The sequence below is a fragment of the Equus caballus genome, chromosome 30 (assembly GCF_041296265.1).
Source record: "Equus caballus isolate H_3958 breed thoroughbred chromosome 30, TB-T2T, whole genome shotgun sequence".
Lineage (NCBI taxonomy): Eukaryota > Metazoa > Chordata > Mammalia > Perissodactyla > Equidae > Equus > Equus caballus.
Genome location: NC_091713.1, coordinates 11,331,370 through 11,346,198, shown reverse-complemented (window position 1 = coordinate 11,346,198; position 14,829 = coordinate 11,331,370). Strand labels below are relative to the sequence as shown.

General features: G+C 38.2%; 1 protein-coding gene across 3 annotated transcripts in view; it reads left to right on the top strand.

Moving 5' to 3' along the window:
- Positions 1 to 14,266, top strand: part of WDR64 (WD repeat domain 64) — a 115,809-nt gene extending 101,543 nt beyond the window's left edge. For 2 of the 3 annotated variants that reach the window (XM_023632598.2, XM_014738038.3), the window contains 5 exons: positions 3,181 to 3,369; positions 5,904 to 6,009; positions 8,859 to 8,939; positions 9,772 to 9,885; positions 13,676 to 14,266. In XM_023632598.2, the coding sequence (XP_023488366.1) occupies positions 3,181 to 3,369; positions 5,904 to 6,009; positions 8,859 to 8,939; positions 9,772 to 9,885; positions 13,676 to 13,759 (574 nt within the window). In that variant the 3' untranslated portion in view covers positions 13,760 to 14,266. The remainder of the gene's footprint in view (positions 1 to 3,180; positions 3,370 to 5,903; positions 6,010 to 8,858; positions 8,940 to 9,771; positions 9,886 to 13,675) is intronic. The other variant, XR_011434165.1, reaches the window with a different exon arrangement.
- The last annotated feature ends 563 nt before the right edge of the window (positions 14,267 to 14,829 follow it).

The following is a 14,829-nucleotide window of genomic DNA, read 5'->3' as shown; positions in this document are numbered from 1 at the left end:
TTTTAAGTGGGCAACTAACATAATCTGATTTACATTAAAAACTAATAATAATGTGTGGGAAATAGATTTCAGAGCAGCAAAAGTGGGAGCAAAGAGAGTAGTTAGATTGTGGTGAATATGGTGGCTTGGACTATGGAAGTGGCAACAAAGCTGGAAATAAATATTTTGGATTTGAGAACAATCCAAGATGTAAAATCCAGAAGATGGGAACTTCAACTGAAAGAGGAGGTAAGCAATAGATGCCAAGAATGACCACTGGCACATACGACTAGGTGAATGTTGGGGCCATTCATTGAGAGAGGAAGCACTAAAAGAGGAAAATATTTAGAATGTGGAAGGATGAAGGAGAAGCGGTGATTTCAAGGTGAATCTGTAGGGGGCAAACAGTTAGGCTGCTTTCTCTGTCAGAAAGGGAGTCTGTTGTTTTATTCGTAGGAAAAATTTAGAAGATGACATTTCATTATTATAGATGTTTTTCACAAGTCTGTTCCTTGGGTCTCTGCTCCAGTATATTTTCAGCTACCTGTCAGCAGAAGTGTTAACTGGAGATTGTAATACACACACACACACACACACACACACACACACACACCCTCCACACGGCCCATGTGCACACACCTCTGTTGTCCTGAGCTTTCCCTGCTCAAACCAGTTACCCTTGGCATGCAGAAATTACTTTTATGATTACTCAAGTTAAAATCTCCCTAGATATTCAGTTCAAAAAACATAGCTCTATTAATAGCTGTCAGAATACAGTTCCCTAGGGAAACAAAAGAAAAAATGAACAAATGGGACTACATCAAACTAAAAACTTCTGCACAGCAAAGGAAACCATCAACAAAATGAAACGACAACCTAACAATTGGGAGAAGATATTTGCAAACCATATATCAGATAAGGGGTTAATATCCAAAATATACAAAGAACTCATACAGCTCAACAACAAAAAAAACTAACAATCCAATTAAAAAATGGGCAAAAGATCTGAATAGAGATTTCTCCAAAGAAGATATATGGATGGCCAACAGGCACATGAAAAGATGCTCAACATCATTAGCTATCAGGGAAATGCAAAACAAAACTACAATGAGGTATCACCTCATTCCGGTCAGAATGGCTATAATTAACAAGACAGGAAACGACAAACGTTGGAGAGGGTGTGGAGAGAAGGGAACCCTTGTACACTGCTGGTGGGAGTGCAAACTGGTGCAGCCACTATGGAAAGCAGTATGGAGTATCCTCAGAAAATTAAGAATAGATCTACCATATGATCCAGCTATCCCACTGCTGGGTATTTATCCAAAGAACTTGAAAACACAAATGGATAAAGATACATGCACCCCTATGTTCATTGCAGCATTATTCACAATAGCCAAGCCTTGGAAGCAACCTAGGTGCCCATCAAGGGACAAATGGATAAAGAAGATGTGATATATATACATAATGGAATTCTACTCAGCCAGAAGAAATGATGAAATCCGGCCATTTGTGACAACATGGATGGACCTTGAGGGTATTATGCTGAGTGAAATAAGTCAGAGGGAGAAAGTCAAATACCATATGATCTCATTCGTAAGTAGAAGATAAAAAAAACAACAAAACAAACACATAGCAACAGAGATTGGATTGGTGGTTACCATAGGGGAAGGGGGGTGGGGGGAGGGCAAAAGTGAAGATTAGGCTCACATGTGTGGTGATGGACTATAATTAGTTTTTGGGTGGTGAACATGATGTAATATACATAGAAGTTGAAATATATTACAATGTACATCTGAAAGCTATATAATGTTATTTTCCAATTTTAGTGCAATAAAAAATAAAAATTAAAAATAATAATAATACAGTTCTCTTCATAACTGAACCACATTCTTTTGCTAAGACTAGCCGCCATTTTCTAAAGAAGTAGGAAACTTCAACACTAAGTATTGATTGTCAAAAAGATTGTGATTTTATAATAGGAAAAAGCATAGAAAGACTTAGCTCTGGGACAGAGCATAGAAGGGGCTACGGATCCACATTTAAGGCCCAGGAAACCAGGCTGAGAGGTAGGATCAGTCACCTGGGAGAATTCCTCATGGAGCAGGAAACACCACAAAGCAAGGAGACCAAAAGTTACTTGAGTCCTTGCCTACGATAGAATGAATTCAGAGTTGTCCTGAAATTGGTCCCTCACCCTTCTGACTTCTGTGGGGAAAAGGCTGGTCCATTTCACTCTGGCAAAGGCTCTGGCAAGGAGACCATGACATTTATGTAGTGCTGGGGAGTTAAAATACGTAAGGGGTACAGGAGGCCCATGTTCTCAGGACAGTCAGGTGTGAGGAGTCCCACTGGCTATCTCCGCCCTGCCTCCGCCTCGGTGTCTGCCTCTTTGATCTGGAACACTACTTGGACTTTATGGAATCTACTGTTAGTTCATTTAGCTTGTCCACCTTCTGGGTCACTGCAGTAGGCACATGATGATTGTTTCCATCATTTGTCACTCTGAGGTTGAAATCAAGACATAAAAGGAAGATCTTCCAAATATTATTTTATCTTTCCGTAAGACATAGGGCACACACTCTTGCTAATGACATTCTGTATTGCTTTAAACTACATGGGCTATTCAGAGGGACCTCATGGAGTGAACTGATGGTGAAATAATGAATATGGATAAAGAGCCACTACTTTTGCCATCCTATTTCAGAATTCAGTTGTAAAAATGAGTATGGTATTTCCACAATTCTAGGAGTTGTGGATGTAGGTTGAGAGGATTTTGGTAATAGTAAAAGCATCACTAGGTATCTCCTCCTACAAGTTATTTTGATGCTGATACGGAAAGTAGACAGCTGAGATACAGCCTAAGGCCTAATTCAACTAAAACACTGTCAGTCAATGTGGGTTCTATTAGCTTCAATGAGCAGAATTATTCTGGAAAAATCTGTTCCTTGTTTCCTGCCTTTAATGAATGGGTATCATAAGTACAAATTCAAATTGACATTTTCCAAAACCATTGTAGAGTAGCATTCTAACTGATAAAAATGTTTATGCTACGATTAGCTCCATATATTTAAGAGGAAGAGTCTTAGACTCAAGTTTAAAATCCCTGATGGACCACTGAAAATCTATATAAATGATCTAATGAACAGAATAACTTCCACTGGATTCCAGTTACTTTCTCCTCCCCACCTTTACTTTCCTCAGGCTCTGGCATGCACTCAATGGTCATTACTGTGGATATTTTGGACAGCGAAGAATGTTTGAAATATCACAGACAAGTGATTTCATTTTGCCTTGTGATGTTAATGAATATCCCATAGAAATAAAAGAAGAAAGCAAGTTCACAGAGAAGAAGCAAAAATATGAATATCCTCTGGTATTTGACAAGCAAAGGTGAGACCACTGGGTTTTCTTTAGATGGGCAGACAAGAATTAAACTACTGTCATAATGTGACACTGTGCTGGATGTGGAGAATTCAAAGGTGAAAAGCACAGAACTTTTCAATAATTTTGCAATCCATGGAAGGGAGACATATGTAAACAAAAAGCTACAACTCAGTATAATAGTACTGCTAGGAACATTTAACTCTGAAGATAATCACAGAAGGGTAAACAGCATTTACCCAAGTGAAGAAGACCAAGGAGGCAGTTGCCTAAGCAAAGGCACTAAATAATGAGACTATCATACAGTCTTTCCAGGCTTGGAGCCCAGGGAGCGAGTAGGGAGGACATGGTAGGAGATAAAGCAAGGAAAGTCTATAGGGGCCAAAGCACGGTGAACTTTTTTTATGGGCCAACCATAAGGATTTTAAACTTTACAGAAATCACTGTGACAAGATACACATGAGGAAAAGCAGGTCTGAAGAAAAGGACAGTGAGTTTGGTGTTGGACAGGTTTAAGTCCAAGAACAGTCATGTGGAGGTATTTACCGAGCACTGAGATGGACCTGCCTAGAGCTCCCCAAAGGGTCAGAGCTGAGACAGAGATGTGAGAGTCACTGGCATAGTAGTATTTTCACCAGGGATACGTCACTTAGGTCCTGTGTACAGAGTGAGAAAAACAGAAAACTAAGGAAGAAATCAAGAAACGATCATCTCTAAAGAGCAGGCCAAGTGAAAAAGGTTAAGAAAGAATAGCCAGGATGTTGAAAGGAAAACAACAAACAAGTGGTATGATGGAAATCAGAGGAGGAGAGAGTTGTAAGTAAATGGTAGAGAGGACACATTTTAGAACATGCAGTGAGATCACATAGGACAAAAGAAAAGTAAACATTGGATTTGGCATCTTTGTCAGCTGAAAAGTCACTGATGACTCTAGAGATGGTAATTTCAATGGAGTAATGGGGAAAAATCACATTGCAGTGGTTGAGAAATAAATAGGAGATGTGAGGTGACGATAGTATAGATTACTATACTATTAGATACTAATAGTATATAAAAATATATACTATTATTTTTAAGAAAGTTGAATAGCTCTAGGGTTGAAGAAGAATTTGTTTCATGTGTTTGCTTGTTTGTGGGGGAGACGTGAGCATGCTTAAAGGCTTATGAAAGGGAAGACAGTTCTCCAACAGAGAACAGAATGTTGATGAAAAGCTATTTTGTGCTTTTGCAAAGCTCAGTCTTGGTTTTGACTGTGGTCAGATCCTTGTCGTGATGGAAGAGATTGGTGCTCATCTGAGCTTTCAACATCAGTGAAGCCCAACCCTAGATGATGGATAGCTAAATGTATAACCCTCAAGGGACCAGACCTGCCTAGACTGGTAACATGCAGCAGACCAGAACTGGGTAAGCTGACTAGATGAGTCCAAAGTGGGAAGAATCAGAGAGAGTTGTCTAAGATAAAGTCCTTTAGGGAAATCCTAAGAGAGTCAAAGCTGGGGAGACCCAATGCCATTATCTAGTCCAAAGGTTGATAGAATGGCTGTAAATAGGACTTGAAGCTAAGAGAAGCTACATAGAATTTGGATCAAAACAAGAGCAACTTGAGAATAAAGAGCAAAGGTTCCAGGTAATGGCTAAAACCCTACTGAAGTGTTCAAGTCTTGCTTTGGCTAGACAGTAAGATCTGGTAAAGTTCACCAAGCAAAGTTGATCCATCTCTTTTGGGTAATTGCTGAGTCTTGAACATCCATATATCTTAGTGCTTAAAAGAATATATTCCAACTTGTTAACTTGCATCTCTTTCACTATTCTGTAATTTCCTTGAGGACTAGGACTGTGTCTTATACATCTTTATATCCCCAGTTCTTAGCTCAATGCTTAGTACACAGTAGGCACTCAAAAGGCATTTGTAGAACAAATAAAGAATGACTAATGGAGAACATCACCAGCAGAGGCAAAAGGTGTAAATGGTAGATGCAGAAGTGTGAAACAGCATGATAGCTCAAATGTGGGATATGTGTTCATATTATAAGTAAATAATTATGTCTTGTCTGTAGCAAAATGGACCTTCTTCTGCAAAAGTACTCCATCTTAGGACATTTATTTATTTATTTATTTATTTATTTATTTATTATCTTTAAAAATGTTTTTAATGCTTAGTTATGACTTTTTAAATATATGCATAAGTAAGTTTTAACTATAGAGAAAGCTACGCTGAGTCACACGAAGATCAAGCAGTGGTTTTGTAGCCAAGGTTTCCACATTCCTACTACACAGTTTTTTTCCAATGGCTGTTAATGAATTGAACTACATGGCACGTTCAGCCTTAGGAGAAATCTCTGTGATTTCCCTGGAGGGAGATCCGGGACGTCACGTGGAATAAGCATTAGGTGCAGAGGTAGTATCATTAGGACCAGTGTCATGGGAGCCAGAGAATTTGGGGACCTAGAGAAAGAAGGATGTAATTGATAACTTGCTTAATAGGCAGAGAATAAAAGGTGTGGGTATGTACTTAACAGTTTTTCTTGTATCTTTTTACGCAGATGGAAAAAAATGAGCTCAATGTCTTTGCTTTTCAAACGTACACCTCCCAAGACCTTTGAAGTGGAACATGATTTTAAGTTTTTCAAGTCTCTTTCTTCTCCCAAGGTAGCTTTAAAACGAACAAACGAACAGAAAACACTTTGCTCTGGTTTTCCTGATTTTAGATATGCACAGTGTATTCGTTTTCTATTGCTGCCGTCACACATTACTGCAAACTTGGAGGCTTACACCATATAAATCAATTACCTTTCAGTTCTGTAGGTCAGAAGTCCAGTCTGGTCCTCGCTGGGCTGCAGTGAAGGTGCTGCCAGAGCTGTGCTCCTTTTCTGGAGGCTGTAAGGGAGAATCTCCTTCCTGAGGTTGTGGCCCTCTTCCTGCATCTTCACAGCCAGAAATGGGGCATCTCTCCGCCCATTCTTCTGTGGTCGCATGTCTCTCTGACACAGAGAGAAAGGTTCTCTGTGTTTAAGGATTCCTGTGATTAGATTGGGCCCACCTGGGCAATCCATCTCAAAGTTCTTAACCTTAATCACATCAGCAAAGTCCCTTTTGCCAAGTGAAGCAATATATTCACAGGGGGGCTGGAGGTGGGGGTTAGGGGGTGGGCATCTTTGGTTGTAAATATTCTGCCTATCACAGACAGACACACTTTGCTTCAGTGCAGAATAGGAGAGAAAAGTGTACTGCTATTCATTCTATTTGTATTTCAAACACTTCTAAGGACTAGGTACAGCATGAGTCCTTAGGCTAAGGTCTGGCATTAACTGATTAAATTGACTTCTTCAAGATCTTCCACAAAACAAACCAAACTTACCTCTCTAAACTTATCTCCCATTACTAACCTACAGTTGTTCTGCCCTCTACAAATCAGACTAGCTGTTGTTTCCCTGAGCATTCCTCTCAGTCTTCTGCCCCTACAGTTCACCTGGGCTCTCCTTGACATAGGCATGACCTCTCTCTATCTGCCAAAGTCCATCCTACCTTTATAACTACCTTCATAACTTATGAAGGATTAGTATCCAGAATAGGAAAAGAACTCCTGGGAATCAATAAGAAGAAAAGACGTCCAATTAAAAAAATGGTCAAATACTTGAATGGACACCTCACACATACACACACACAAACATTTAGCAATAAACAAATAAAAAGATGCTCAACCTCAATAGTAAACATGGAAATTCACATCAATAGTATTATGAGACACCATTTAACACCCACCAGATTGGCAAATATCAAAAAGTCTGACGATAGTCAGGGTCAGTGTGCATGTGGCACACTCAGAATGCTAATCTGCTGATGCAAGTAGTATCAGTTGTAGAACCACTTTGGAAAAAAAGGTGGCATTATCCAGTAAAGTTGAAAATAAGCATACCCTACCAAATATACACCCTGGGAAAACTCTTGAACAAGTGCTTACGAGGCAAGTACAAGAATGCTCAGATCAGTACTGGTTATAATAGCAAAAACCTGAAAGCAGCCTAAATGCTCATCATCAGTATAATTGGTAGATAAATTATGGCATATTTATAAACTGGAATACTACAGAGCAGTGAAAATAAATGAACTAAAATAACACTCACCTACATGAATGGATGAGAAGAGTTTTACATGAGAGTTGATACACTGTTATTTCATTTATATAAAAGTCAAGAAGAGACAAAACTAAATAAAATATTGTTTTGGCAAAAAGCATATAAGGTTAAACTATACAAATAAAAGGAAGAGAATTCAAAGCATAAAATTCAGGAGAGTCATTATGTCTGAGGACAGTGGAAAGGACTGTGTCGTGGGATGGCATACTGAGAACCTCAAAGTTGCGGGTATTGTTCCAATTTGTAAAACAGAGCAGTGGGTCCATGAATGTTCATTATGTCATTATTCTTTCATAGTATCAACTTTATATTTAACAAATATTTAAAACTTTCCACATGAAACAATTTTCGTCACTCATACCTTTCAGTCCAAATGGAACTCAGATAGCTTCTCCCGGAAGACAGGTGACAAGTGACAGGCAAGAGAGACATCGGATGTGGGGTGTGACAGACTCATGTTTAATCTTGGATAAGTTATTTTATCTCTTTCCTCATCTGAAAAGCCCTCAAAGAGTTGTTGTGAGAATTAAATGAGAAAGGGTATACCAGGTACATTGTAGATACTCAGTAAATGTTATTCCACTTTCCCTGAAGGCCCCGATCTCTCCCTGCTTCGTGCCTCCTTACATGTTAACTTACCACGTTCTGCACCAAATGAGAACTATTTGCGTATTTGCTTTTATTTCCTCCCCCTGCCCACCACCAAATCATAAGTTCTTTGGGCAAAGATATATGCATAGCATGTAACAGATACTCAATTTTGTCCAATAGGATTGAAATAGCACAACCTAAAAATAAAGATTGGTATTCACTTTTTAATATTCTCTTCCAGTTTGAAGACAAGAAATAATTTTTTTAAAAAATAATTTATCTGAAACATTAAATAAATTTGGGGAAATCTTTAGAAAGGTTTTACAGCTCTTCAAACAATTGAATGCTCAAGATGCTTACTCTCTTTTTCCACACCTCTGTCTTCTCAATTGCTTGGTAAAATAACAAAGATTTAATGCCAAAGCTAAGTTAAAATACCTTTCACTTAGGAATCTGTGATTTTTACCAGCAATCTTATTTTGCCCATTCCTTTTCATTCTCAATAGTGTAATATTTATCTATTCACTTCTTTCTGTTAATTTCTTTTTGACATATTTTTATCAGTAATAATAATACAATGGTACTAAATCTTACTTTTGGGTAGCACCTTACTATATACATTATCTCATTCGATTCTCGTAACTAGTCAACAGGGAAAGAATTTGCCTAAGATCATACAGCTAGCATGCGGCAGCGTCAGGATTTGAAGCCAGTAATTCTGCCACGGATGGAATGCACCCTTTCCATTAAACGTTCACTCCTGTTTTGCAGATTCAACGACGTGCTTTGGAAGGTTTCATGACTGAAAACAGGGAGGCAGGCATTGTTTTTGGTTCTCTGCCTATATACAAGGTGAGTTGGAGGTTTCTAGGACTAGCGTGGTTACAAAACAATGGGGAACCTGACATCTCACTCCTGACCCTGGGCTAGCAAGTAAGGTTGGAGAAAAGCACATAGCCAAGCCAACTGCTTCCATAAACACATTGTGTCCGATTCCAGAGAAGTCTTCAGTTGTGTGTGTCAATGGCCTTGATCAGTTGTCTCTGCCATTCCACAGTGAACAACACTACAGGAAACTATTTCAAACTTTACCCTGGATCTTCATCACCTACAGGATAAGATCCAAATGATTTAGCCTGGCACACAAACTTTTCACGATCTGGCCTCTGCCTGAGCTGCATGACCTCATTTTCTACCACATTCTCCATGTACCCTCTACTCCACCTATGCCAAATTACTTGCCGTTCCTTAAGCATCACTGTTCTTTCTACTTCTGCAAATTTGCCTGTGCTGCCTCTCTGCCCAGAATTCACTCACCCCTTGTTTCCCTCTAAATCCTCACTCATCCTTCAAGTCTTCACTCCAGATACCCTCTATTAAATTAAAGAACAAATTAATTAATCAAGAATAATAAGCCAAAGATGAAATATTTCAACTTAATCTTATTGCTTCTTAAAACATTACTTCTCCTTCCCAAGAACATATCCACTGTAATAGGTTCAAACACTTAAGTCAGAAATGATGCTAAGGGGGAAGGATCAAGAATGAACAGTGGGTAACTGAGAAGGGAGGTGTATTTTAAAGCAGTTGGACATTCTCACTCCTTATCCCCCAGCCCTGAATTCACATGACAGAAATAATCACTTTAAATACGTCTTATTAACTCTTTATTTATGGTTTGTAGGTACCAAGCCCCACCAGTCTAAAATTCCTTCCACTCATCGAGTCAGAACCACAAAGGGAGTCTCCAGATGGCATTCCAGGAAAGAAGAAGGGAGGTCACGTTCAACATGAAAAAGTAAATTAGTACTTAGAATTCCAGAGTGTACCCCATTGCTGTTTGGATTATTAACTTTTCTCTGTTCCCAGAAACATTCTGGGCCTAAAATTATCCCAGTTCATACTCTTTTAATGAATATTCCAGAATGTATGTGTCTTAGCTCAATGAAATGGAAATCATTAATTTCCTAGATAGAAAAATCAAACAGGACCTGTAAGTGTGACGAATGAAATATTCTAGAGCTAATATAAGACTTAGGTTCAATGACTAGTTTTAAAAGCTAGACAGTATGACATAACATAACTGAGGGCTGTGTAGTTATGCTTTTAATCTGACTGTACCTACAGGACGGAGCCATGACATCAGTAAGTTTCTAGCTTACCGGCCAAGTCAAAGAGAACTGTTTCCATGTATATTGATAGGAATAACTAATATACAATGTTTTACAGTTTACATAGTGTTTTTAGAAATGATTCCTTTGATTTTCACAATAATTACAACAAAAATATTATATCCATCTTCGAATTGGAAAAAAAATATAGTCTAAAGGGAGGTTAAGTGACTTGCCAAAGATCAAATAGGAATGAAGCGATAAGCTGAAATCTACTTCTGCTCCAAATTTCATGCTCTTCTATTAAACTATACAGCCTAAAAAACCTCAAACCCTCACTCGTCTACTAGTTCTCGGAAGCTTGTATGGGCCTAATTTAACCTGTGCCCATTTATCCAGTCATTAAAATAGATCAAATAGATCTAACATACAGCAATTTTTATAAACCTCTATTCCATGAAGTCAGTCTAAAAACAGAAAGGAGATGATTCTTACTGTCTGCACCTAATTGAGTAACAGATAACAAACACAACTACAACAACAACAAAAAGCTGGGTTATGTAATTAATACAGAAAACTTGACCATAATTTTGTTAGCTTGCGCACTTAATGAGAATATGAATTATCCCTGTGAATCATCAACTCTACCAATTATTTAAGTCAGAATTTTGCGCAGTAAAAGAGTTTTCTATAAAAATAATATTTTTTACTTTTAATTGTTTTATGTAACAGATGAAACACAGTGGTATAAATAATCCAAAACTAACAGGTAATCAGAAGCGTATTTGTTTCAAGTGTTATAATTCATATATTTTATGCCCTGTGGTTGCATTCTATGTTTTGCCCCATCTGATATTAAACATGCTTCACATTTCTAAGTACAAACTAAGTAACAGAAAGAAGGTGGCCAGATATGTCTTAAATGCCAGAGGGAAGACAAAAATGGAATTAAAAATTAGTCACAGTCAACCTACATAGTGAATAACGTATACTCAGATAATCAGAAACTGATTCTACTATGATTAATTTTATTACAGATCATGAAATATGACAAGTTATTTGTCCAATCACAAAGGAACTTTTAATATGTCTGGTGTTTTAATAGAGGCTTTGTCTTCTCTTACCTGCCCTGATACGTCATTAACCACACAAGAAAGGCAAAGGAGCAGATGTCTCCATTTGCTTACAGAAAAGGAGCCACAAAAGCAGGACTAAAGATCCTCTTTCTGGTTTATTGAAGAAAAGAGCTCAGTGCGGTCAGGGGGTTAAAATTAGTTTCCAAAATAAAAGTAGCTCCTTTTCAGGAAATTGTGCATTTAGCAAGATGACAATAAAATCTGGAAACTGGAATGGATTAAAGCACCACCATGTTGATTGCCTGCAATTTTAGGAACCCAGATAGCATAAGTGGGAGATTAGTAGATGAAATCAAATCAATAAATACACATCAAATGCCTATTTTCATGAAAAAGCTCTTCCAGGAAGCTGGGTACAAAATTACCTCAGAAAGTTTAGTGTTCAGATTCCACTTTTGTGGAACAAATATTTATAAACTATCCTGAAATACCTGCTGTGTGCCCTGCACCGTGCTGGGCTCCAAGAGGCCATCAGAGATGAAGATGATCACAGTGCAGGGGGGAGGGAGTCCTCTGAGCAGAGCCCACGACAGGCGTTTTAATCTCTTTGATTATTATTTTCACATAATAGAAATGCTGGTTCTGAGTATTAATGTCTTTAAATTGTTTGCAAGTCTCTTTAGAATTCAATAACAAGTCACAAAATATTAACCATAGTACAGGAAAACATAAATCAGAACATAATGTTTACCATTCCTTTTCAGTCTAAATGTGGGAAGAAAGGGAGAGAATGTGAACTTTGTGACGTGTAATCCATTTTCCAAATTGTGGAAACATATCCAGTAATAGAAAAATGATTAAGTGAAAGATGATATGATAGCATACTCTATAGTTTTTCCAAAGAATATTTAAATAATTGAAAAGTTCTCACAATTTTATTTTGGGTGAAAAGGGTATCTATAACTATAACTGAGTGATAGTGCTAATGATAATGGCTAACATTTGGTTTAAAATTAGTGTACCAGGTACAACACTGACCATTTCATAGACACTCTTTCACTTAGCCTTTACAACACTTTGAGATGGTTACGATTTTCATCCGCATTTTATAGCTGAGAAAACTGAAGCACAGAGGATAAGTAATTGATCTAAGATCCCTAAAGAAATAGCAGAGCTGGGATTCAAACCCACAGCTTGACCTCAGAGCCGGGACCCTTAAGTACAATGCAGTGTCCTTCCGAGGCCGGCGAGCCGCTGGGCCTCCCCGGGCAGAATCACCTGCGAGTTTACCAATAAAGAACCCTGAGGAGCCTCCCCTCCCACGGCTCTCTATCCCTCCCCAGAATGTACTTTTCTTCACAGCTCCTGCCCCTACCTGACATTACATTGTATGAGAATTCATTTCTTTTTATTGATTCTGTCCCACTAGAATGTAAGATGCATGAAAGCAGGAACTTTGCCTCATTCTCTGCTGAAACTCCAGTGTTTAGAACAGACTGACATATAGTTGATGCTCGAAAACATTTGCTGAATGAAAGAATGAATGAGTTAGAAGGAGGAGGAGGAAGGGGAGGAGGAGGAGGAAGGGGAGGACAAGGAGGATAATAACAGAAAATTAAAGAGAGATAGGGCAGCTCGCAAGTGGCCTCAGGCGTTGAGCAGGCTGACACAGGGTCTCCCATCTTGTCTCTGGGAGAAAGAGGTGAGCAGCGCGTGACCTAGGCATGTTCCAGCCTAAGGAGATTTAGGTGGTTGAGTTTTGAACTTGGGGCTCACTGTCTTTTATTCTTTACCTTATAACTCTCTACATCTCCTCTTCCCTTTGTCTTCTTTCTCTCTTCTTCCCCATAATAGACCATAAAATCAAATTGATGTGTACTATAAATATTGGCTGAATATTATTGACAAAATTAGACACTTTCAATCTGAATTTTTAAATCAAATGAGTTTAACTTTTTATATGTATGTCTTTCCAAAATATCCAATTCAAAGCTAACTTTCACTTCTCGTTCGTGGGATCATCACCTGATTTTATTTTCCTGTAAGTCAATAGACTTTGATGATATTAATATACAATATCTCTGTGCGTTACAAAACCTAGCAAACTTCTTTGTTTTGTTCTGTTTTAACCAACCCTTTATAGATTGGGCAGTTGAGTCCCAGAATGGATAACTGCCCAGTCAAGTAGTTCTAAAGCTTCTGCCCTTCAGTCATACTCTTCTGGAGCCCTGCCTCCTGTTTTTAACACGTTTTTACTGGAGGCACACAAGATAGTTAAGTAAACAACTATATTTTCTTTCTAGGAAGATTAAAGCCTCCACAAAATTAGTGGTGCAACTTGACTTTAGAAAATTGCATTTGTCACATAATGCCAATTACTGACATGTTCTTTCTTTTGCAGTCACCACGGAGGAGAAGTCTGAAAAGAAATTTAATCCCGCAAATAAATCTGGCTTCTTCCTTCTTCCCAGCCATCCCCAGATGAAGAGAGAAAAGTCAGAAGTGGCTGCTGTGGCCTGAGCTACACATAAAATGGGAAGGTCTGAATGATACTCCAGTCTTTATTTCAGGATGAAACTGAGGGTCCACGAGACACTGTTATCCATACCTGTATCCTCAGACCGTTCTATCGATGGAGAAGATTGCTCAGGGAGCTCAGGTGGACACTAAGTTCTGAATACCAACCAAGCAACAAGCAGCCAGTTGGCCAACTTCTTTCACTATCAAAATCCACTTAACAAATAGGCAAATGTTTCTTGTTTACTGTCAGCAAAATGACACATAAGGAAACAAAGAAAATCAATAGCATAAGTAGATCTAAAGTAATGTGGTTATTAATGATCAGCTTTCCAACTCCCTCCACTGTTACCCTAATTCATAACCAGAATTATTATCAGCATGTATCAAGTAAGAGGCAAATTACTTGAGTGTCACACTATGTGGTGAACAAAGAGAATTATTAAAAAGAAAAACGTGCCAGTCAAGCCTCTAGCCATTTGTCTTCTTCATTTGGGGAAATGTCACATGGAAGAAAATGTTCAGATTCTTAGATAAAAGTCAGGAGTTATTTACATTTAGTCTAGAAATGACTCCAGATAAATAGAACTGGAATGGTTACTATCTGAATTTTCTAGGGTTCATCTTTTATTAATTCTTTTATTAATTTATTTTGGTATTTTGACCAAATGATTAATTTCACCAATGGATATTCATGTAATAAATGAAAGCATCTAAATTTGATCAGTAATAAATAAGATTTTAAATAAGTCAAAGGCATGAGGAAAGTATCAGAATTGAAGCTCAAAGACTGGCTAAGCCAGGCCTCTTTGGGAAACCTGGAGACGTGAGTGACAAAGCATTCCTGCGTCGGGTCAATCTGTCCCCCCAAAGCACAGGCCACTTGTTGGGAAAAAACTGCAGCCCCTTAACATTTGATTCTGCCTTTCCATCCTGGCAAGGGCTCTTTAATTCTTAAAATCCAAACAACTTTGGAAAACTAAGGAAATTTTTTATTCATAAAACTTTATTTACACATTTATTTTTATGTTTATTTCT